The sequence below is a fragment of the Rhinopithecus roxellana genome, chromosome 19 (assembly GCF_007565055.1).
Source record: "Rhinopithecus roxellana isolate Shanxi Qingling chromosome 19, ASM756505v1, whole genome shotgun sequence".
NCBI classification, from domain to species: Eukaryota; Metazoa; Chordata; class Mammalia; order Primates; family Cercopithecidae; genus Rhinopithecus; species Rhinopithecus roxellana.
The window spans coordinates 61,467,951-61,492,126 of record NC_044567.1 but is presented as its reverse complement, the minus strand read 5'-3'; the positions used below and the strand labels follow the sequence as shown (position 1 = coordinate 61,492,126).

The window sequence follows — 24,176 nt, the reverse complement described above, 5'->3', positions numbered from 1 at the left end:
AGTGAAAACTAAACCAAGAGGCTGGGCGTGGTGGCTCACACCTGTAATCCCAGCACTTTGGGAAGCTGAGGCAGGAGGATCACTTGAGCCCAGGAGATTGAGACTAGCCTGGGCAACAGAGCAAGATCCTTTCTTTACCGAAAAGTGTTTTAAAAAAAATTAGCCAGTGCAATGTTGCACAACTGTACTGTCAGCTACTCAGGAGGCTGAGGCAAGAGGATCACTGAAGCTCAGGAGGTGGAGCCTGCAGTTAGCTATGATTGTGTCACTACACTCCAGCTTGGGCAACAGAGTGAGACCCTGTCTCCAAAACAAAACAGCAACAAACACCACCATATTAAAGTAATAGCCAAATTTCCAGCTTCTGTGCCAACAGTGACAGGTTTACTAGAATAGATGAACATAACCTGGTGTGTTGTGTGTGACTGTTGATCTGGCAAAAGCATGCTTTCCACCACCATCAGGAAGGAGGAACAGAGGCAGGTACATTCACTTGGTATGGACAACAGTATACTTTGATAGTCTTGTTCCAGGACTGTGTTAATTTTCTTCTTTTCATAGTATTCTAAGAAACCTGAATCGTCCAGCCATTGCCCAGAACATAAAGGTAGTCCCCTGCATTTATGACATCATGCGAATTGGACCTGATAACAAGAAGAGGCTAGCAACTGGATGTGCTCCAGAGACTGGGAGATCAACCCTACACTGGTTTAGGGATGTGCCGTGTCAAAAGTTTAGGGTTATGTTGGTCTGGGGCATATTGGGTGTACCCTCAGAATAAAAGGCAGATAAAATAAATTGCATTTTGCAACTCCTGCTCTAATTGACCCACCTGATAAAACTCAGGGGAGGCTTTGAACTCAGTGCCAGCAGGTATGATGCAGAGTGTGGGTCAGAAGTGGGAATGGAGACTGGGGACCCAATTGGAGCTTTGTTCATGGAGCAGTTCCACAAATATATTTTTGTTCTGTTTTGTTTTGTTTTTGAGATGGAGTCTCACTCTATCACCCCGGCTGAAGTGCAATGGTGTGATCTCGGCTCACCGCAGCATCCGCCTCCTGGATTCAAGTGTCCTCCTGCCTCAGCCTCCCAAGTAGCTGGGATTACAGGCATGCGCCACCATGCTGGGCTAATTTTTGTATTTTTATTAGAGATGGGGTTTCACTATGTTGGCCAGGCTGGTCTTGAACTCCTGACCTCAGGTGATCCACCCACCTCAGCCTCCCAATGTGCTGGGATTATAGATGCAAGCCACTGTGCCAGGCCAAAAATGTGTATCTTTACATATACCCCAAATACTTGCAGGCAGGCACTGACCCCCAAGCAAAAGAGCAGGAGTTATTTAGTTTAATATAATATCGGGGAAACCACGGCAGTGAGAATGCTGGAGCTCAACTTCAATCCTCTTCATTCTAGAATTTAGAAGGCCCCTCTCTGTCCACGCACCTTAAAGTGTAGCTTGTAAGTCAAGAAAGAATGAAGGGTTCAAATAATTTGGCATGATAAATTGGAACTATTCATTTTCTTTTTCTTTTTTGTATTTTATTTCAATAGTTTTTGGGGAGCAGGTGGCTTTTGGTTACAAGGATAAGTTCTTTAGCAGTGATTTCTGAGATTTTGGTGCACCCGTCACTGGAGCAATGTACCCAACGCATAGTCTTTTTTCCCTCATTCCCCCCATCCTTTCCCCTAAGTCCCCAAAATTCGTTGTATCATTCTTGTGCCTTTGCATCCTCATAGCTCAGCTCCCACTTATAAGTGAGGACATACAATATTTGGTTTTCCATTCCTGAGTTACTTCACTTCGAATAATGATCTTCAACTCCATCCAAGTTGCCGTGAATGCCATTATTTTGTTCCTTTTTATGGCTGAATACTATTCCATGGTGTATATGTACACCACATTGTCTTTATCCACTTATGGCTTGATGAGCATTTTGGCTGGTTCCTTATGTTTTCAATTGCAAATTGTGCTGCTGTAAACATGCATGTACAGGTGTCTTTTTTGGAACTACTTTTTCGCCCAGGCTGGAGAGCAGTGGTGAAATCTCGGCTCACTGCAACCTCCATCTCCTGGGTTCAAGTGATTCTCCTGCCTCAGCCTCCTGAGTAGCTGAGATTACAGGCGTGTGCCACTGCCCAGCTAATTTTTGTATTTTTAGTAGAGATGGGATTTCTCCATGTTGGCCAGGCTGGTCTCGAACTCCTGACCTCAGGTGATCCGCCCACCTTGGCCTCCCAAAGTGCTGGGATTACAGGCGTGAGCCACCAGAGCTATTTTATATACTGTTAACTCCTATATACTCTGAAGTCTCAGTTAGCTACACTTTAGCTTGTTCTTGACTATGATTGGATAACCAAGAATTAGCAGACATTTGAGGAAGACTCATCATATAGAAGAACCAAACAAAACCAAACAACAAAACAAAGACATGACCACAGAGTGGTGGGATATAGTTCAAGGAACAGAAGAGAGTTTGAAAAACATCAGCAATCAAAGAACCAAAAAAACTTTTTGAAATAAAAATCCAGTCTCTAAAATAAATATTTGATCCAATGATTGGAAGAGAAAGTAAAATCATGAAATAAACAATATAAAAGGCTCCCCAGATGTAGAACAAAACCCACAGATATGGTAAATATAAAACAGGAGAGACAAAATGAATCGATTCAGGAAGGAAAGGGAGAGGGAGAAGGTGACAGAGAAAGAGGGAAGGGACCATCTGAAGAAAGTGGGGAGAGACTGGGAAAGTCCGATTGGGTGTCAGCAGAACAAGTAGTTTCCAACAGCAGCCAGGGGAAAGTGTGCAGGGATGGAGAGGATGAAATCAGGGCAAGAGGAAGCTAATGAGAAAAGGCAACTTCTCCATTCCTGACCTTCCCCACTGAGCCTGGCTTTGGGTTCACAGTGGCTTCGGAGTGACTCACGGCCCCAGAGGAAGCGGTCCTGGGGGTAGGAGCAGTGGGTCAGACAGCCCAGAGCAGGAAGAGGCAATGAGATGTCCTACAGTGGAGCTGCCTGGAAGGAGCCTGAGGCATGGGCTTTCTCCAGCAAGGCTGGGTGTGAGTCCTGTGCACTGTGGTCTTCCAAACTGCTCCTCTCCCTGCACTGCTCAAGGCCAGCCTTGTCTGTCCTCTCCTCCTGGCAGTAGATCCCACAGCTCCTCAATGCCTGGGTTCCTCCTGGCTCCTCCTGCTCCTTGGCTCCCACATGCACTCCCGTGCAAACCTGACCAGGCCTGGACCCATTTTCTTTCCTACATGCACAAAAGTTTGGGCACACCTTGCAACACACTGTACCATAGCAAAGAATGACACCTCTTTTCTCCTAATATGTAAAATAGAGAAGTAGCTACAGACATAATAGGAAGTGAGCAAGAAACTTGAAGGAGATTCTGGTAGGTTTGCAGCATTGACTTCTGAGCTTGGATTCAAGTGTCTGAAGGGCACCAGACACCTGTGATCACCGAGGAGAGGAGAGGAGACAGTACCATGTGGCTGTCCCAGGCTCTGCTGCTTCTCATCCTCCCAGGTGAGTGTGGCTGGAGCTTTAAGGTGCTGAAATGACAGAGGCTGGGCTGGAGACAGAGACGCTCTGTTCTTAGGAAGGAGACACGTCAGGGAAAATGACAGCGCCAATTCATCCATCCGTGCCCGTATTCATTAAATAGCAGTCAAGTTTTTGTTATCTGACAGGTTCTGTGTTAGATGCTGCAGAAACAAACAAAGACAAACCAAAACAGGAATAGCTTCTTGTTGGAACTTTCACAGCACAGTTTTGTGTGGAGCTATGTTTTCAGTTCTCTTGGGTATATATCTTAGGGTATAATTACTGAATCCTATGTTAACTCTATGTTTAACTTTTTGAGGAATCATCAAACATTTTTTTCCAAGCATTTATATTTGAGTACAGCTGTGGCTGTCATGTCAACAAATTTTGATATGCAGTGTTTTCATTTCTGTTAAAATGTAATAAATCTATGCGCTTCTCATATGATCTATACTCAGATCAAGCTTTGTAAGAAAATGTTTCCTTCCAATCTCAAATTTATTTTCTTTTAAAGTTGATTATTATTACTATTATTATTTATAGAGATGAGGACTCACTTCAGTGAACCTTAGGGTTCTCAATCCTGACCCTTCTATATAAACAGATGAATGAACAGATATGAATGAAGGAAGGAACTAATGAATGAGTCCATTCTTGAAGAACTTTTAAAGAGCACGGATACTCGGGTTCCGGCTCAGACTCACTCAGTCAGTCATGGCGGGCTCAAGCATCTGGATGGTTTAGACGCCTCCATACATGGTCTTGACTGGTTCTTAGCCACGGCTGAGAGACTTCCTCTAAAGAGCTTAGAGTATAAGGAGGAAGACAGGCAGCGAGACAGTGCGTAATCGTTCTCTGAGAAGGAGTCTTGCTCTGTCGCGCAGGCTGGAGTGCGGTGGCGCAATCTCGGCTCACTGCAACTTCTGCCTCCCAGATTCAAGCAGTTCTCCTGCCTCAGCCTCCCAAGTAGCTGGGATTACAGGTTTGCACCACCATGCCCAGCTAACTTTTTTGTATTTTTAGTAGAGACGGGGTTTCACCATGTTGGCCTGCCTGGTCTGGGCTCCTTGACCTCGTGATCCGCCCACCTTGGCCTCCCAAAGTACTGGGATTACAGGTGTGAGCCACCGTGCCCGGCCAGATTTCCATTTTTTAATGCTCTGGAATTAGAACATAAAGGATATTTTTCCCTTAGAAACTTGAAAAATTACCTATAAGGCTATCTGACAACAGAGCCTTGATCCAGGGTAAATTCTTTGAATAGTTTGGATTTCCCCCCCACCCAATGATTATTATCTATTCAGGGTTTTTTTGCTTGTTTTTGAATAAATTATATCATTTCCACCCCCCTCCACCAAGAAAGCTAACAATATTATTAAGTATATATTAGCATAAAGTTCTGTAGTTATAAAGCATCCTTTTATAATTTAAAATTTTAATATGTGTTGTAATATACAGTCAGCCCTACATATATATCCATGGGTTCCTCGTCTGTCAATTTAACCAACTACAGGTGGAAAATATTTGGAAAAGAAAGCCCTCTACCTGCGCTGAACATGTACAGACTTTTTCTTTTCATTATTCCCTAAACAGTACAGTCTAACAACTACGTATGACATAGCAATTACATTGCATTAGAAGTATAAATAATCTAGAGAGATTTAAAGTGTATGGGAGGATGTGTGTAGGTTATATGTAAATATCATGGCATTTTATATCAAGGACTTGAGCATCTGTAGATGTTCATAGCCACAGGGTCCTGGAACCAATTCCCTCTGGATATCGAGGAATGACGGTGCTCATTTTGATTACATGTGCCACAAGATTTTCCACGTTATTGTTGCTTCTCCTTTTCCCACATCATCTTTTCTCCTACATTGAACTAGTCAGTTTTGAGCTCTGGTTGGTTAACGTTAACTGATTTTATTATCTAATGATTCATTTCTTATAGGTATAATTTCTTCTTATTTCCTTGGGATTAGCACTTGTTATCTTTAATAAATTAAAGATTGTGATTATTTTTCTTTCTAAATTAATTAAATTATGTTAAGACTAAGAATTTAGTTTTGTCCAATTGAGATATAATTCATACACCATAAAATTTACTCAAAGTGTATAACTCAGTGGCTTTTGGTACATTCACAAAGTTGTACAAAGATCACCTCTATCTAATTCCAGAACATTTTCCTTACCTCAAAAAGAAACCCCATATACATTAGCAGTTAACCCCTTCCCCAGCCCTTGGCATCCACTAATCTACTTTCTTGTCTCTAGGAGTCTGCCTGTTCTACACATTTCATATGAATGGAATCATACAACATGTGACATTTCATGTCTGGCTTCTTTCACTTAGCATGATGTTTCAAGGTTCCTCAGTGTTGTAGCACAAATCAGAGCTTCATTCTTTTTCATGGCTGCATAATATTTCACAGTGGATGTACCACATTTGGTTTCTCCAGTCATTTGTTCATGAACCTTAGGGTTATTTACACCTTTTAAAAATTGATAGTAATAATGTTATGAGCTTTCATAGCATGGTTTTGTGTGGAGATACGTTTTCAGTTCTCTTGGGTATGTATCTAGGGGTATAATTGCTGAATCCTATATTAACTCTACGTTTAACTTTTTGAGGAATCATCAAACATTTTTTTCCCAGGATTTATATTTGGGTAGAGCTTTGGCTGTCATGTCAACAAATTTTGATATGCAGTGTTTTCATTTCTGTTAAAATGTAACAAATCTATGTGCTTCTTATATTATCTATACTCAGATCAAGCTTTGTAAGAAAATTTTCCCTTCCAATATCAAATTTATTTTCCTTTAAAGTCGATTATTATTATTATTATTATTATTATACTTTAAGTTCTAGGGTACATGTGCATAACGTGCAGGTTTGTTACATATGTATACTTATGCCATGTTGGTGTGCTGTACCCATCAACTCGTCAGCACCCATCAATTCATCATTTATATCATGTATAACTCCCCAATGCAATCCCTCCCTCCTCCCCCCTCCCCATGATAGGCCCCAGTGTGTGATGTTCCCCTTCCCGAGTCCAAGTGATCTCATTATTCAGTTCCCACCTATGAGTGAGAACATGCGGTGTTTGGTTTTCTGTTCTTGTGATAGTTTGCTAAGAATGATGGTTTCCAGCTGCATCCATGTCCCTAACAAAGGACGCAAACTCATCCTTTTTTATGGCTGCATAGTATTCCATGGTGTATATGTGCCACATTTTCTTAATCCAGTCTGTCACAGATGGACATTTGGGTTGATTCCAAGTCTTTGCTATTGTGAATAGTGCCGCAATAAACATACGTGTGCATGTGTCTTTGTAGTAGAATAATTTATAATCCTTTGGGTATATACCCAGTAGTGGGATGGCTGGGTCATATGGTACATTTAGTTCTAGATCCTTGAGGAATTGCCATACTGTTTTCCATAATGGTTGAACTAGTTTACAATCCCACCAACAGTGTAAAAGTGTTCCTATTTCTCCACATCCTCTCCAACACCTGTTGTTTCCTGACTTCTTAATGACTGCCATTCTAACTGGTGTGAGATGGTATCTCATTGTGGTTTTGATTTGCATTTCTCTGATGGCGAGTGATGATGAGCATTTTTTCATGTGTCTGTTGGCTGTATGAATGTCTTCTTTTGAGAAATGTCTGTTCATATCCTTTGCCCACTTTTTGATGGGGTTGTTTGTTTTTTTCTTGTATATTTGTTTGAGTTCTTTGTAGATTCTGGATATTAGCCCTTTGTCAGATGAGTAGGTTGCAAAAATTTTCTCCCATTCTGTAGGTTGCCTGTTTACTGTGATGGTAGTTTCTTTTGCTGTGCAGAAGCTCTTTAGTTTAATTAGATCCCATTTGTCAATTTTTGCTTTTGCTGCCGTTGCTTTTGGTGTTTTAGACATGAAGTCCTTGCCCATGCCTATGTCCTGAATGGTGCTACCTAGATTTTCTTCTAGGGTTTTTATGGTATTAGGTCTAACATTTAAGTCTCTAATCCATCTTGAATTAATCTTCATATAAGGAGTAAGGAAAGGATCCAGTTTCAGCTTTCTACTTATGGCTAGCCAATTTTCCCAGCACCATTTATTGAATAGGGAATCCTTTCCCCATTTCTTGTTTCTCTCAGGTTTGTCAAAGATCAGATGGCTGTAGATGTGTGGTATAATTTCTGAGGACTCTGTTCTGTTCCATTGGTCTATATCTCTGTTTTGGTACCAGTACCATGCTGTTTTGGTTACTGTAGCCTTGTAGTACAGTTTGAAGTCAGGTAGCGTGACGCCTCCAGCTTTGTCCTTTTGACTTAGGATTGTCTTGGGAATGTGGGCTCTTTTTTGGTTCCATATTGAACTTTAAAGCCGTTTTTTCCAATTCTGTGAAGAAACTCATTGGTAGCTTGATGGCGATGGCATTGAATCTATAAATAACCTTGGGCAGTATGGCCATTTTCACGATATTGATTCTTCCTATCCATGAGCATGGTATGTTCTTCCATTTGTTTGTGTCCTCTTTTATTTCACTGAGCAGTGGTTTGTAGTTCTCCTTGAAGAGGTCCTTTACATCCCTTGTAAGTTGGATTCCTAGGTATTTGATTCTCTTTGAAGCAATTGTGAATGGAAGTTCATTCCTGATTTGGCTCTCTGTTTGTCTGTTACTGGTGTATAAGAATGCTTGTGACTTTTGCACATTAATTTTGTATCCTGAGACTTTGCTGAAGTTGCTTATCAGCTTAAGGAGATTTTGGGCTGAGACAATGGGGTTTTCTAAATATACAATCATGTCATCTGCACACAGGGACAATTTGACTTCTTCTTTTCCTAACTGAATACCCTTGATTTCTTTCTCTTGCCTGATTGCCCTAGCCAGAACTTCCAACACTATGTTGAATAGGAGTGGTGAGAGAGGGCATCCCTGTCTTGTGCCAGTTTTCAAAGGGAATTTTTCCAGTTTTTGCCCATTCAGTATGATATTAGCTGTGGGTTTGTCATAAATAGCTCTTATTATTTTGAGGTACGTTCCATCAATACCGAATTTATTGAGCGTTTTTAGCATGAAGGGCTGTTGAATTTTGTCAAAAGCCTTTTCTGCATCTATTGAGATAATCATGTGGTTCTTGTCTTTGGTTCTGTTTATATGCTGGATTACGTTTATTGATTTGTGAATGTTGAACCAGCCTTGCATCCCAGGGATGAAGCCCACTTGATCATGGTGGATAAGCTTTTTGATGTGCTGCTGAATCCAGTTTGCCAGTATTTTATTGAGGATTTTTGCATCGATGTTCATCAGGGATATTGGTCTAAAATTCTCTTTTTTTGTTGTGTCTCTGCCAGGCTTTGGTATCAGGATGATGTTGGCCTCATAAAATGAGTTAGGGAGGATTCCCTCTTTTTCTATTGATTGGAATAGTTTCAGAAGGAATGGTACCAGCTCTTCCTTGTACCTCTGGTAGAATTCAGCTGTGAATCCATCTGGTCCTGGACTTTTTTTGGTGGGTAGGCTATTAATTGTTGCCTCAATTTCAGAGCCTGCTATTGGTCTATTCAGGGATTCAACTTCTTCCTGGTTTAGTCTTGGGAGAGTGTAAGTGTCCAGGAAATTATCCATTTCTTCTAGATTTTCTAGTTGATTTGCATAGAGGCGTTTATAGTATTCTCTGATGGTTGTTTGTATTTCTGTGGGGTTGGTGGTGATATCCCCTTTATCATTTTTTATTGCGTCTATTTGATTCCTCTCTCTTTTCTTCTTTATTAGTCTTGCTAGCGGTCTGTCAATTTTGTTGATCTTTTCAAAAAACCAACTCCTGGATTCGTTGATTTTTTGGAGGGTTTTTTGTGTCTCTATCTCCTTCAGTTCTGCTCTGATCTTAGTTATTTCTTGCCTTCTGCTAGCTTTTGAATGTGTTTGCTCTTGCCTCTCTAGTTCTTTTAATTGTGATGTTAGAGTGTCAATTTTAGATCTTTCCTGCTTTCTCTTGTGGGCATTTAGTGCTATAAATTTCCCTCTACACACTGCTTTAAATGTGTCCCAGAGATTCTGGTATGTTGTATCTTTGTTCTCATTGGTTTCAAAGAACATCTTTATTTCTGCTTTCATTTCGTTATGTACCCAGTAGTCATTCAGGAGCAGGTTGTTCAGTTTCCATGTAGTTGAGCGGTTTTGATTAAGTTTCTTAGTCCTGAGTTCTAGTTTGATTGCACTGTGGTCTGAGAGACAGTTTGTTATAATTTCTGTTCTTTTACATTTGCTGAGGAGTGCTTTACTTCCAATTATGTGGTCAATTTTGAAATAAGTGCGATGTGGTGCTGAGAAGAATGTATATTCTGTTGATTTGGGGTGGAGAGTTCTATAGATGTCTATTAGGTCCGCTTGGTGCAGAGATGAGTTCAATTCCTGGATATCCTTGTTAACTTTCTGTCTCGTTGATCTGTCTAATGTTGACAGTGGAGTGTTGAAGTCTCCCATTATTATTGTATGGGAGTCTAAGTCTCTGTGTAAGTCTCTAAGGACTTGCTTTATGAATCTGGGTGCTCCTGTATTGGGTGCATATATATTTAGGATAGTTAGCTCTTCCTGTTGAATTGATCCCTTTACCATTATGTAATGGCTTTCTTTGTCTCTTTTGATCTTTGATGGTTTAAAGTCTGTTTTATCAGAGACTAGGATTGCAACCCCTGCTTTTTTTTGTTCTCCATTTGCTTGGTAGATCTTCCTCCATCCCTTTATTTAGAGCCTATGTATGTCTCTGCATGTGAGATGGGTCTCCTGAATACAGCAGACTGATGGGTCTTGACTCTTTATCCAGTTTGCCAGTCTGTGTCTTTTAAGTGGAGCATTCAGTCCATTTACATTTAAGGTTAATATTGTTATGTGTGAACTTGATCCTGTCATTATGATATTAACTGGTTATTTTGCTCGTTAGTTGATGCAGTTTCTTCCTAGCTTCGATGGTCTTTACATTTTGGCATGTTTTTGCAATGGCTGGTACCGGTTGTTCCTTTCCATGTTTAGGGCTTCCTTCAGGGTCTCTTGTAAGGCAGGCCTGGTGGTGACAAAATCTCTAAGCATTTGCTTATCTGTAAAGGATTTTATTTCTCCTTCACTTATGAAACTTAGTTTGGCTGGATATGAAATTCTGGGTTGAAAATTCTTTTCTTTAAGAATGTTGAATATTGGCCCCCACTCTCTTCTGGCTTGTAGAGTTTCTGCCGAGAGATCTGCTGTTAGTCTGATGGGCTTCCCTTTGTGGGTAACCCGACCTTTCTCTCTGGCTGCCCTTAAGATTTTTTCCTTCATTTCAACTTTGGTGAATCTGGCAATGATGTGTCTTGGAGTTGCTCTTCTGGAGGAGTATCTTTGTGGCGTTCTCTGTATTTCCTGAATTTGAATGTTGGCCTGCCCTACTAGGTTGGGGAAGTTCTCCTGGATGATATCCTGAAGAGTGTTTTCCAACTTGGTTCCATTTTCCCCCTCACTTTCAGGCACCCCAATCAGACGTAGATTTGGTCTTTTTACATAATCCCATACTTCTTGCAGGCTTTGTTCATTTCTTTTTCTTCTTTTTTCTTTTGGTTTCTCTTCTTGCTTCATTTCATTCATTTGATCCTCAATCGCTGATACTCTTTCTTCCAGTTGATCGAGTCGGTTACTGAAGCTTGTGCATTTGTCACGTATTTCTCGTGTCATGGTTTTCATCTCTGTCATTTCGTTTATGACCTTCTCTGCATTAATTAGTCTAGCTGTCAATTCTTCCACTCTTTTTTCAAGATTTTTAGTTTCTTTGCGCTGGGTACGTAATTCCTCCTTTAGCTCTGAGAAGTTTGATGGACTGAAGCCTTCTTCTCTCATCTCGTCAAAGTCATTCTCTGACCAGCTTTGATCCGTTGCTGGCGATGGGCTGCGCTCCTTTGCAGGAGGAGATGCGCTCTTATTTTTTGAATTTCCAGCTTTTCTGCCCTGCTTTTTCCCCATCTTTGTGGTTTTATCTGTCTCTGGTCTTTGATGATGGTGACGTACTGATGCGGTTTTGGTATAGGTGTCTTTCCTGTTTGATAGTTTTCCTTCTGACAGTCAGGACCCTCAGCTATAGGTCTGTTGGAGATTGCTTGAGGTCCACTCCCGACCCTGTTTGCCTGGGTATCAGCAGCAGAGGTTGCAGAAGATAGAATATTGCTGAACAGTGAGTGTACCTCTCTGATTCTTCCTTTGGAAGCTTCCTCTCAGGGGTGTACTCCACCCTGTGAGGTGTGGGGTGTCAGACTGCCCCTAGTGGGGGATGTCTCCCAGCTAGGCTACTCAGGGGTCAGGGACTCACCTGAGCAGGCAGTCTGTCCATTCTCAGATCTCAACCTCCGCGTTGGGAGATCCACGGCTCTCCCCTAAGCTGTCAGACAGAGTCGTTCGCGTCTGCACAGGTCCCCGCTGCTTCCCCTGTTGGTCTTCAGCTGTGCGCTGTGCCCAGAGGTGGAGTCTACAGAGACAGGCAGGCTTCCTTGAGCTGCTGTGAGCTCCACCCAGTTCGAGCTTCACAGCGGCTTTGTTTACCTACTTAAGCCTCAGCAATGGTGGGCGCCCCTCCCCCAGCCTCGCTGCTGCCTTGCGGATAGATCGCCGCAGACTGCTTGTGTTAGCAATGAGGGAGGCTCCATGGGCGTGGGACCCTCCCAGCCAGGTGCGGGATATATTCTCCTGGTGTGCCTGTTTGCTTAAAGCGCAGTATTGGGGTGGGAGTTACCCGATTATCCAGGTGTTGTGTGTCTCAGTTCCCCTGGCTAGGAAAAGGGATTCCCTTCCCCCTTGAGCTTCCAGGTGAGGCGATGCCTTGCCTTGCTTCAGCTCTCGCTGGTCAGGCTGCAGCAGCTGACCAGCACCAATTGTCCGGCACTCCCTAGTGAGATGACCCCAGTACCTCAGTTGAAAATGCAGAAATCACCAGTCTTCTGTGTCGCTCACGCTGGGAGTTGGAGACTGGAGCTGTTCCTATGCGGCCATCTTGCTCCGCCCGATTATTATTATTATTATTATTATTATTATTATTATTTGGTAGAGATGAGGACTCACTTTAATGCCCAGGCTGGTCTCAAACTCCTGGGCTCAAGTGATCCTCCCACTTTGGCCTCCCAAAGTGCAGGGATTATAGGTGTGAGCCACCATGCCTGGCTTCAAATTTATTTTCTGTAAACAATTTTCAGATGTATTCTCCTTCCTTTCCTTCCTTCTGAGACAGGGTTTGCCCTGTCACCCAGTCTGGAGTACAGTGCTGGGATCAGGGCTCACTGCAGCCTTGACCTCCCAGGCTCAAGCCGTCCTCCCACCTCAGCCTCCTAAGTAAGTAGCTAGGACTACAGGCATACGGTGTGACACCCAGCTAATATTTATTTATTTATTTAGTCTCGCTATGTTTCCAGGTCTGCTTTCAAGCTCCAGGGCTCAAGCGATTCTCCTGCCTCAGCCCCCCAAAGTGCTGAAATTACAGGTGTGAGCTACCAGCTCTTATTTCCTATATAACTTCCAGATGTATTTTTTCTTTAAATATTTACGTTAATTGTTTTCTTTCCATTCTGATGCAGAACTTTTTTCAGAGTGAACAAATGAAGCCCCCAAACCCATCTTTCCCCAGGAGGTCGTGTGTAGTTTCTTAGTTCCCTTCAGATGCCGTAGAAAGCGGATTTGGGCATGGAGTCCAATTTCTGTTCCAGGAATTCCTCGGGTTGTGCAGCTCTGCCTGTTTGTGGTGAAACTGTCTTCCACTCTTATCATGGTGAACCCTGGTTTTTCAAGACATTCCAATGAAGTCTAAAGTTTTCATTCCTCCAGGGGTAATAATAATAATAACAAACATAATACAGTAACACAGAGGTAGATGCCATTATTATTCCCAATTATAGGAAACGAAGGCACAGTGTGTTAGTCCATTTTCATGCTGCTGATAAAGACATACCCGAGGTTGAGTAAATTATGAAGAAAAAGAGGTTTAATGGACTCACAGTTCCACATGACTGGGGAGGCTTCACAGTCATGGTGGAAGGTGGAAGGCACGTCTACATGGCAGCAGGCAAGAGAGAGAATGAACACCAAGCAAAAGGGGTTTCCCTTTATATAACCATCAGATCTCATGAGATGTATTCACTACCACGAGAACACTGTGGGGGAAACCGCCCCGTGATTCAGTTATCTCCCACCTGGTCCCCCCCACAACATGTAGGAATTATAGTAGCTACAATTCAAGATGAGATGTGGGTGAGGACACAGCCAAACCGTATCACACAGAGAGGTTAATTTGCCCAGGTTCACAAAACTTGTAAGTGGTAGAGCCAGGATTCAAACCCAAGCCCTCTGACACAGCCTGAGCTCTTAACCATGACCTTGGGTGTCTCTTGGCATTTCAGAGACAACCTCTCTCCTTCCATGGGAATTGCTCCCAGGGCTTCTTCAAGTGCTCCAATGTGCTTCTAGTTCGATCTCAAGTTTATGCTGCAGTAATCACAGCTGCGGTTATTGCCAGTGCGTAAATAATCAAAATCAATCGTATCTTTAGCTGGGTCTCCCTTTAGGTCAGTTGAATTTAAAGAATTTCTGACAAAGGTCTCACTTAAGGTATTTCCACTGTTTTGAATTGTTTTCAAGTGAAAGATTAGGCTGACAAGTTCATACAGACTAGTCTTGTCCTGGAGCAAATTGTTTGAAAAGTGGAGCTAATTAGGTATGCCCCATTCCTCACCCTTTAACTGACTTGAATCATGTCCATTATGTTTAGAGAAGAATTTATAAGATGCAAGAGGGTGTGGAATGGGTGCCGCTCTGTTTATACCTAACCTTTACTTGCGTTTATCTAAGTTAGCTTTTCCTAGGAATTTTGAAACTGGAATTTATAACCATGTATGGCAAAATGGAGATCTGTGTGATGTGGATCCCATAGCACATAGAGACCAGTTGGCATCACTATTTGGTCGATTTCAAAGGGATTCATTCAGGGTGATTAACTACAGCAGAGCCACCAGAAACCATCAGAATCACCAGGAACAGCCAAGCGTCAAGGCAGCAATCATTCTCCTGGAAAAGGTTCTTCTGCAATTTCCTCCCCATCAGACCAGCGTAACACAAAGATGGTTGCAAAAGAGCGTTCCTTGGAATATAAAGATTTGTTGGCCATAGGGAGAGGGAGAGGGGTGAACTGCAGGAAGCTCTTATTGCTCAGTGTCAACATTTGTGTTTCTTTGGGGATCTGCAATTGTGTTCTTCAGTGATTTTCCTGGTGACTTTGACCCAGTGGAATTTTGAAGGACAAAGATTTGTCTTGTAGAAAATGTACTCCTTCCTTGACTGTTATAAGGCAGTTGGATTTGGCCACTACTCCCCATGCAGGAGGCTGCGGCCCTGCCCTTGGGGTGGGAGGTGATGGCACGTGAATTTGTGTTTTCCAGGCTACTCCATTGCCACTGAAATCACTGGTCCAACAACAGTGAATGGCTCAGAGTGGGGCTCGTTGACTGTGCAGTGTGCTTACGGCTCAGGCTGGGAGACTTACTTGAAGTGGTGGTGTCGAGGAGCTGATTGGAATGGCTGTAACACCCTTGTTAAAACAAATGGATCACAGCAGGAGGTAAAGAAGAATCGGGTGTCCATCAGGGAAAATCAGAAAAACCGCACGTTCACCGTGACCATGGAGAGTCTTAAAAGAGATGATGCTGACAGTTATTGGTGTGGGATTCAGAGAACTGGAATTGATCTTGGGGTCAACGTTCAAGTGACTATTAAGCCAGGTAAGAGGAAGTGTGTATACATGTGTGTCTCTCAGGTCCTGCTCTGTCCTGGTCCCTGAGGTCCCACTTGAGTAAATTAACTGTCACTCAGAGTCACCTGTGACAGAGGGTGGCTGAGTCCTGAGGTCTTGCTATGGTTTGAATATTTGTCCCCCAAAAAACTCGTGTTGAAACTTAATCCCCAGTGTGGCAGTATTGAGAGACAAGGCCTTTAAAAGGTGACTGGGTCATGGGGGTAGAGTTCCCATGAATGAATTAATCCATTAGTGGATTAAAGAATGAATGGGTTATCATGGGAATGGAACTGGTGGCTTTATAAGAAAAGGCAGACAGACCTGACCTAGCACACTCAGTTCCATCACCACGAGATGCCTTGAGCCACCTTGGGACTCTGCAGAGTCCCTACTGTCAAGAAGGCCCTCACAAGATGTGGCTCCTCAACCTCAGACATCTTAGCCTTCATAACTGTAAGAAACAAATTCCTTTTCTTTATAAATTACTCAATTCCAGATATTCTGTTATAATCAAGAAAAAGTAGACTAAGACAGGTCTCACAGGACCCTGAAGAACTGCTTGGGATTGAGGGGATCTCTTTAATGCCCCCATGGCTCCCAGGGCTCCCTCCAGGATGGGATTAAGCCTTTCTAGGCACATTTCGTTTTTCTCTGAACAGCTCAGTGTCCGAGTCTGTTACCCACAGATGACAGGGTGATGGTTCCAGTTTCAGCCCATGGGCCAAAGGGACCCCCTTCCCTGGTAACCAGAGACCCCAGTCCCTGCCAGTGCCTTCTTGGAACTTCTGTATAGCACTAAGTGCCTGTGTCAGAAAAGGAGAAGGGCCTCAAGGCAATGGCCTTAGCTTAAGAAACAAGGGGAAAAAAAAGATCAAAGTAAACTCAAAGCAAAGACCAGAACACAGATAATATTAAGACCACAGTGAAAAATTAATGAAATCGCAAACAAAAGTAATAGGGGAAAAAAAATGAAACGAGATACCTTTTCTGTGAGAACATCAAAAACACTGTTAAACTTCTAGCTAGACAGATCAGGAAAAACGAGAGAAGACGTCAATTATTAACATCAGAAATGAGAGAGGTAGCATTACAACAGATTTTACAGCTACTAAAAGAATAATAAAGGAGTATGTGTCATAAACAACTTTTATGCCAATATATTCAACAAGTTAAATGAAATGGAAAAACATCCTTGAAAGGTGCAAACTACCAGTCACAAGAAGAAATAGATAACTGGAATAGCTCTATATCTATTAATGAAATAGAATTTGTCATTTGCAGTCTTTTCACAAAGAAAATGTCAGGCTCAGATGGCCCTTTGGTGAGTTCAGGACCAGATAATATCAATTCTTTTTTTTTTTTTTTTTTTTTTTTTTTTTTTGAGATGGAGTTTCGCTCTTGTTGCCCAGGCTGGCTGGAATGCAATGGCAAGATCTCGGCTCACCACAACCTCCACCTCCTGGGTTCAAGAGATTCTCTTGCCTCAGCCTCCTGAGTAGCTGGGATTACAGGCATGCACCACCACGCCTGGCTAATTTTGTATTGTTAGTAGAGATGGGGTTTCTCCATGTTGGACAGGCTGGTCTCGAACTCCCGACCTCCGTGGAGAAGGGTGTAACTTGCAGGAAATAAGCAGTAGCTGAGCAATATATTCTCCTGGTTCAAAACCCCAAAGATCTTGTGACATTACCACTACTTGAATTTCTCCTTCATAATCAGAATCCATAACTCCTGGGACTATAGTAATGCCCTGTAAATTAAGACAACTTTTTACCCAAAATTAATCCCATATATCCTGTTGGCAAAGGTCCCCACATACCAGTGGGAAGTTTGGTGGGTTTGTCTCCTCCCACTAACGTTACCTGTTCTCTGACTGGGAGATCGAATCCTGCGCTTCAGGATGTTCCTGGGGAGAGAGAATCAATGTGCCTCCGGGAACCCATCCCTGAGATAGGGCTGTGGGCTGGATGGGGAAGGCCTTCATTGTTTGTGGGGCCCGGGTCCAGGCCTCCTTCTCGTTTCCCCACAGGGGGTGCCATTCTGATGAAATTTTGAGTGGCATTGACTAGCCCAATGATTTCCTTTATTGCAATGAGGGCAAAATCCTCGCGTTTTTTTCTGTTGGGGGGCGCAGGGAACTGCATTATAAGATCCCTTCTGCCCAGAGGTCTGATGGTGTTCTTTTTTGAAGTGTCCGAGTTTTCCACAATTATAACATTTTTCCATTTTAGGATTCGCCCCTTGGCCCTTTTTAGATTTGTCCACTACTAAATTAGCCGTTGCTTGAGCCAACATCGTAGAGCGATAAAGCTCAGTTCCCACATCTCGACAAGCTTTGAGAAAATTTCCCAAGTTTTTTGTACATCTCACAGGTGCCAGTGCACATTTACAATCTGCATTTGCATTCTCAAAAGCTAGAGTTAAGGTTAGCATTTCTGCAGCCACAGTATGAGGAATCTGATGCTTCACTGCCTCTCGTAATCTTGCAAGAAAATATGCATAAGCCACCCTTGCATGATATGTAAAAAAGATTGTACTGGGTGGGACCCCTTCCTCAGGAATTGTGGCCCAGGCACGTTTAGCAGCCAAGACACACCGCTTATAAGCAGCATCTGGGAGTGCCATTTGATGTTCCAGATCTGAATAAGGACCATTATCTAACAGCATATCCTCTGTAATGTCTCTGTGTCCAGCAGCACGATTCTGTCTAGCCTGGTCTGCACGCCGTTCTTGCCAACTTAAATTCCATGTCAGGTATGCACTAGCAGACAAACGAGTGCGAGCCAAATGCTTTACATCAAAGAGTGGAAGGCGCATAGCGTCGAATATAGATTCTAGCAATCCTAAAGTAAATGAGCTTTGTACTCCATTATTAACTACACTAGCTTTCAATTCCTTCAGCAACTTAAACTGTAGTGGGGTGTGTTCATGAATAAACTGCTGCGGATTATTTGGATCGGGCCTTATGGAAATAGGAGAAGCGCAAAGTCCTAAGGGCTCTCCAGCTATAGCAGCAGAGCGTAAAATTCTTTGTACTGGGGTCTCTATTTCTGCTACTGAAGGAGGTGGTACAGATGTTTCTGCTACTGGAAGGGGCGACAGAGGCCAATTTTCATCCTCCTCCTGTTTATTATTTTTAATTGGTACTGTGGGTGGGACAAAAGATTCTTTCAGATTTTTAGACTCGGAATATGACTTCTGCTGTCTAGCAGAATAAGAAGGAGATAATGGCAGGAGGACAGTATGGATAAAACTCCAAGCAGAAAAAACAGAAGGATCAACTTTAAGATCTTTTTGGTGAGCCCGTTTTAATCCTTCTCCTACTCTGTCCCAAATTTCTACATCGAGACTGCCTGTCTGTGGAAACCATGGGTTATGTATAGTGACCTTCTTCAGCATCTTAGTTAATGTTTGAGAGCTGACCTGAGCACCAGATTGTTTAAGTAAAACTTTAAGCAAATGCACATAATGTTGCACCTCAATGGACAAATTCTGCCCCATGTTACCCTGATTCAGAAAGCTTCCCATTCCCAGTACCTCTTTAGAGCACTGACCTTGTATCTGCTGCCGGCAGACTTGTGCCGGGGTTTCTCGTTAGTCTTGTCAGTTTCTCTTTCTCTGCTCCAGCAGACCCTCTTTGCTCACGTTCCTGTCCTGGCCACCACTTGTCACTGTTGGTTGCTACGGAATTGAACAAAGGGGGATGAATGCAGAAATGAAGACAAAGAGATCTGTTTTGAAAGAAGGGGTCAGGGAGGTCCTTGCTTCTAGTGAACAAGGGCCCTGAGTTTCTACAGCCCTTCGAATTTATTAGGTAGAAAGAGCAGGGAGGGAGACATAACAGTTGGTCAGCTGCTTGATTTATCACAGGTTCACATAATTGCTTTCTTTGTACAACAGTTTTCAGATGTTTGTATAAATAATCACAAGGAACACTGCACTTTGGGTGTGACTGCCCTCAGCGCCCCTTCTGGCAGCAGACACAGTTGCCAGTTTTCCAACAACCTGCTTTCGAAAGAACAGTTTTCTTTTCGCTCATATAGCCTCCAGTGGTATACTGAGTTGGTCATGACTCTTATTCTTTCAGCCTGTAACAAAAGTTAACGTTAGTGACCTTGACACCAAGTGTTGGAGACACTCTGGAGCACGTGGAGCCTCACACCCTGCAGGTGGGAATGCACATGATACAACTACCTGAGAAAAGAGGTTGCAGTTTCTTCAGACATGAAATGTATGCCTGCCAGAGATGATCCAGCCCCTCAGCTCTTCCATATTTAGTCAAAATGATATAAAGTTTTATGTTCACACAGAGACTTGTATGTGAACATTCATAGCAGCTTTATTTGTAATAGCAAAAAACTGGAAACAATTCAAGTGAGTGGAATTTTTTTTTTTTTTTAAATGTGAAATACAGGCTGGGTGTGGCAGCTCACACCTGTAATCCCAGCACTTTGGGAGGCCGAGGCAGGTGGATCACTTGAGGCCAGGAGTTTGAGACCAGCCTGGACAACACGACAAAACCCTGTCTCTACTAAAAATTAAAAAAAATGAGCTGGCTGTGATGGCACTCACCTGTAGTCCCAGCTACTTGGGAGGCTGGGGCAGAGAATTGCTTGAACCTGGGAGGCGGAGGTTGCAGTGAGCCAAGATCATACCACTGCACTGCAGCCTGAGTGACAGAGAGACTCTGTCTCAAAACAAAACAAAACAAACAACAACAAAAAAAGTGAACTACCCATACAATAGAATACAACTTGCGATAAAAGGGCACGTTCTACTGATATACCAATGATAACATAGTTACGCTGCATGAAAGAAACCAGCTCAAAAACTTGATTTACACTGTAGGATTCCATTTATATTAGATTCTGCAAATTGCAAACTCATTGATAGTAAGAGAAAATGGATCAGTGCTATCATCCCTTAGCTAAGGTTGTCACAACAAAATACCACAGACTGGGTGGCGTAAACAACAGAAATGTATTTCTCATAGTTCTGGAGGCTGGAAGTCCAAGAGCAAGGTGTTGGCAGGTTCAGTTGAGCCTGAAGCCTCCCTCCCTGGCTTGCAGGTGGCTGCCCTCTTGCTACCCCTTCCTGAGGTTGCCCCTCTGTGCTCGCACGCTCTGGTGTCTCCCCGCGTGTCCTCATCTCCTCTTCAGAGAAGGACGCCAGTCAGATGGCATTAGGACTTACCCTAACAGACTCATTTTAATTGCCTCTTGAAAGGTTTTAGCTCCAAATACAGTCACATTTTGAGGTACTGGAGACTAGGGTATCAACATATAATTTTTAGGGGGCCACAGTTCAGTCCCTAACACCTGGGGACAGAGTAAGGAGGAGGTCGGTCTTGGGGATTATGAATATGCTCACAGTCCTGACCATGGCGGTGGTGTTACCAGGTATACACATACATCAGAGTTTAACATATTGTTCTCTTAAAATATTTACAGTTTATTATGTGTGAGTTATACCTTGATTTAATCACAGGAAAATGATATAAAAAAAGACAAATATGATGCTATGATCTCTTATTTTTAGATTGCTCCAGAAGCAAACTTTGAATATCAAAACTCACTACACACACCGTCAGAGTGAGTGGGGTGTGGTGCAGCAGGAACTGGCACACAGCGGAGGCTGGGCTGCATCTGATATAGCCAGACTTCAACGGGGGTAGGGAGGGTGAGATCGCAAAGCTGCAGGAAGACAGGAAAGGGCCAGAGAGGGAAGAGCGGAGGTGGAGGGTGCTGGGCCTGGCTGCAGAGAGCCAGGAATCCCGGGATCCCCAGAGGTGGCTCAGCGAGAGGGCCACAAGCCCAGTGGCCAAATCACTACAGAACAGGCCATAAGGCGTTCACCTCAGCTGCGGCTGAGACTCAGAAAAGAGCTAGCCTAGCCCTAGGAGAGCGGAACGCTGTCGAGCGTGCTAAGCTGTGCCATGCAACGGGTGATTGCAAATTCCCTCCTTAGTCTGCTCCTCAGAATTTCTCACGTGGTAATAATTCAGTAACTTCTCTTTAGAAGATAATTCATGTAATATTTTGGATGCTGACCAGAGAGTCTTGGAGCCCAAGGCAGAGGCTCCTTAATTCCTAGGTGGAGAAGCCTTAGGGCCACAGCCAGAGCTGGGCCATCCATGGAAGGGGTGAACCGTGTTCTGCTTTGTATGTTTAGACACACAAACTCCAGTCCCAGAATGGATGGACAACCGCAACAGCAAGCCTGGCTTTCATACCTGCAGCCACCCAGAAGACTAGCAGCCCCCTCACCAGGTAGGTGGAGCCGGGTCCCTCCACTTTCCCACAGGTCTGGCCCCATGGCCTCTCCTCTAACAGGGTTTGCTAGATACAACAACAGCATGCCCAGTTAAACTGCAAGTTCAGACAAACAACAAAACATTTTTTAGCATAAGTATATCCCAACTATTTCATGGGCTATACTTATACTAAAAAAGCATATGTTGTTTATCCGAACTTCAAATTTAACTGAGCTTTCTGTGCTTTTATTTGTTAACTCTGAAAATCCTGTCTTCTGGGGGTACTCAGGCTGAAACCCTCATAGGTCCCTGCTGTTGCACCTTTGTATCAGTAAAGTCACTGCAAACCTTAGGTGGGCTGCCCCAACCTCACTTTACCTTTGAGGAAAATAAGATTTCCCATGCAAGCGTTGGCTACATGAAGGCAAACTCTGCAACACAGGCATGAGCTACCACACAACTAAGGGTGGCAGGAGAGGGGCCTGAACATGCCCTACCCGCCTCCTGGGGTCAAGAGGGCATATCGAGGTTTGATCTCTAGTGGGTTAGGAGAGACACCTCTCTCATCTGCTCCTAGTTTCTGCCCAAGAACAAATATTGTTCCAGCCTCCCTCTCCCCAGGCGCCAGAGTAGGAGAGTGGAAAATGCTAGAGGGAAAGGGGGAAGCTGGAAGTTCAGCGTTCTCGCCCTCCCAAGCTGGAAGAGGGGTCTGGAGGATTAGTCTGATGCTCACCAGCCTTGGAGGTGTCCAGAGGAGTCCCCAGAGGTCAGCACCTGTGAACTAGCTATTGGGTTCCATCACGGCCTGCTGTGGTCAAGCCCCCCAGGTCAAGGCCGGAGCCCAAACCACAGACCCTCCTGCTCCTGCTAGAGCCTAGCGCAGAGGCCTGTGTCTCTGGCTCGGTCCTCCTGGAACTCAAGGCCTGCCTGTTCCCTCTGCAGTTCAGCTCTGTTTTTTATTCATTCACTCGATCTTGAGTTCTGCGAATGTGTCTGCAGAGCTCCACCCGCGGAGCTGGCTTTAGGACTCCTTGACTGTTTTTGTTTGTTTGTTTGTTTCCTCCTCTATGCTTTTGTACAAACTGATGGGATTTTAACTGTCAGGGGACAGAGGACAAGGGACTCCAGAGGTGTAGTGGGAGAGCCCCAAAAGTGAAGAAGCTGAGAAGGACCTTTGGGGGCATTTTGACCTGTGGCCTGCTGTATAGTTCCTCCTCCATCTCCCCCAAATACCCTCAGTCCCATCTGAGGGCTCATCCAGCATTCTGGGGTTGGATATAATTTTGATCTTTCTTTCTTTCTTTCTCTTTCTTTCTTTCTTTCTTTCTTTCTTTCTTTCTTTCTTTCTTTCTTTCTTTCTTTCTTTTTCCTTTCCTTCCTTCTTTCTTTCTTCTTCCTTCTTCCTTCTTTCTCCCTCCTTCCTTCCTTCCTTCCTTCCTTCCTTCCTTCCTTCCTTCCTTCCTTCCTTCCTTCCCTCCTTCCCTTCTTTCTTTCTTTTCTTTCTTTCTTTTTTTTTTCAGAGATGGGGCCTCACTAGGTTGCTCAGGCTGGTCCTGAACTCTTGGGTTCAAGCAATCCGCCAGCTTTGGCCTCCCAAAGTGCTGGGATTACAAGTGCGAGCCACCACTCCTGGTCTGATTTTTAAAATTTATCCATGAGCTGAGAGTGGCCTCAAGTTGCGCTGAGGTGAAAGAAACAAATTGGGAGGTCAAGACCCTGGGAAGTGGGTGGAGGATGGTGAGGGGGTGGAATTGATGGTCAATAAGGTTCCGGGCCTTACGTACCTATAAAAAGTAACAGGGAACATAAGGAACTCCAGGGTCAGGTGCTGGTCCACAGGCAGAGGGTCAGAGCAAGGTCAACCTCCAAGGCCTTCAAGGATAAGACATCAGATCTGACACCTGAAAGGTGGGTAGCATTTGCACAGGTAGTGATGAGGGTGGGGAGCCCCTCTGGGTGCAGAATGCAGCAGAAGCCGAGGTAAGAAGAGACAGGGAATGCTAAACCCCTTCAAGATAGGTGAGGAGGAGTTATGGGAGACCAGCCAAAAAGGCCGGATGAGAGTTGGCAGACAGGACCTCGAATGCCAGGCTGAGTTGACTGGGGGTATAGGGAGAACTGGAGGCCTTGCTGGTGAGCAGCATGACCATGCACGGCCAAGGGGGCTGTCCTGGCTGGGGTTCCAGGCTTGCCCTCACATAGACATTGGAAGCCAGGATCTGGGCATAGAGTTGAGAAGACCTGAGACCTCTGACCCAGGACGCAGCTCATTTCCTGTCACTGTGTCCCCACAGGTCCCTGCTCAGCAGCACCCACTTCCTGTTCCTGTTCCTCCTGGAGCTGCCTCTGCTCCTGGGCATGCTGGGGGCCGTCCTCTGGGTGAACAGGCCACAAAGAAGGTCTTGAGGGAGGAAGAATCAGCCCGATGATGAGAGTCCCGATGCCCACTGACATCCTGTCCAGGGAGAAAGGCCCTCCCACAGAAGAAAGAACCTTTCTTTTCTTTTCTTTTCTTTTCTTTTCTTTTCTTTTCTTTTCTTTTCTTTTCTTTTCTTTTCTCTCTTCTCTTCTCTTCTTTTCTTTTC

The 24,176-nt window shown here is 43.9% G+C and overlaps 1 protein-coding gene and 1 long non-coding RNA gene across 2 annotated transcripts; one reads left to right on the top strand and one right to left on the bottom strand.

The window, feature by feature from the left end:
- Positions 1-1,496: 1,496 nt before the first annotated feature.
- Positions 1,497-19,121, bottom strand: LOC104681342. Its single transcript, XR_750574.2, has 3 exons — positions 18,893-19,121; positions 13,102-13,329; positions 1,497-3,711 (listed from the first exon to the last, which is right to left on the bottom strand). It is a non-coding gene; the product is annotated as an uncharacterized LOC104681342 (long non-coding RNA).
- CD300LD (CD300 molecule like family member d) lies at positions 3,398-24,169 on the top strand. Its single transcript, XM_010387668.2, has 4 exons — positions 3,398-3,532; positions 14,986-15,350; positions 21,531-21,607; positions 23,886-24,169. The coding sequence occupies exons 1-4, from the start codon at positions 3,493-3,495 to the stop codon at positions 23,995-23,997; spliced, it is 594 nt and encodes a 197-aa protein (XP_010385970.1). The 5' UTR covers positions 3,398-3,492; the 3' UTR covers positions 23,998-24,169.
- The last annotated feature ends 7 nt before the right edge of the window (positions 24,170-24,176 follow it).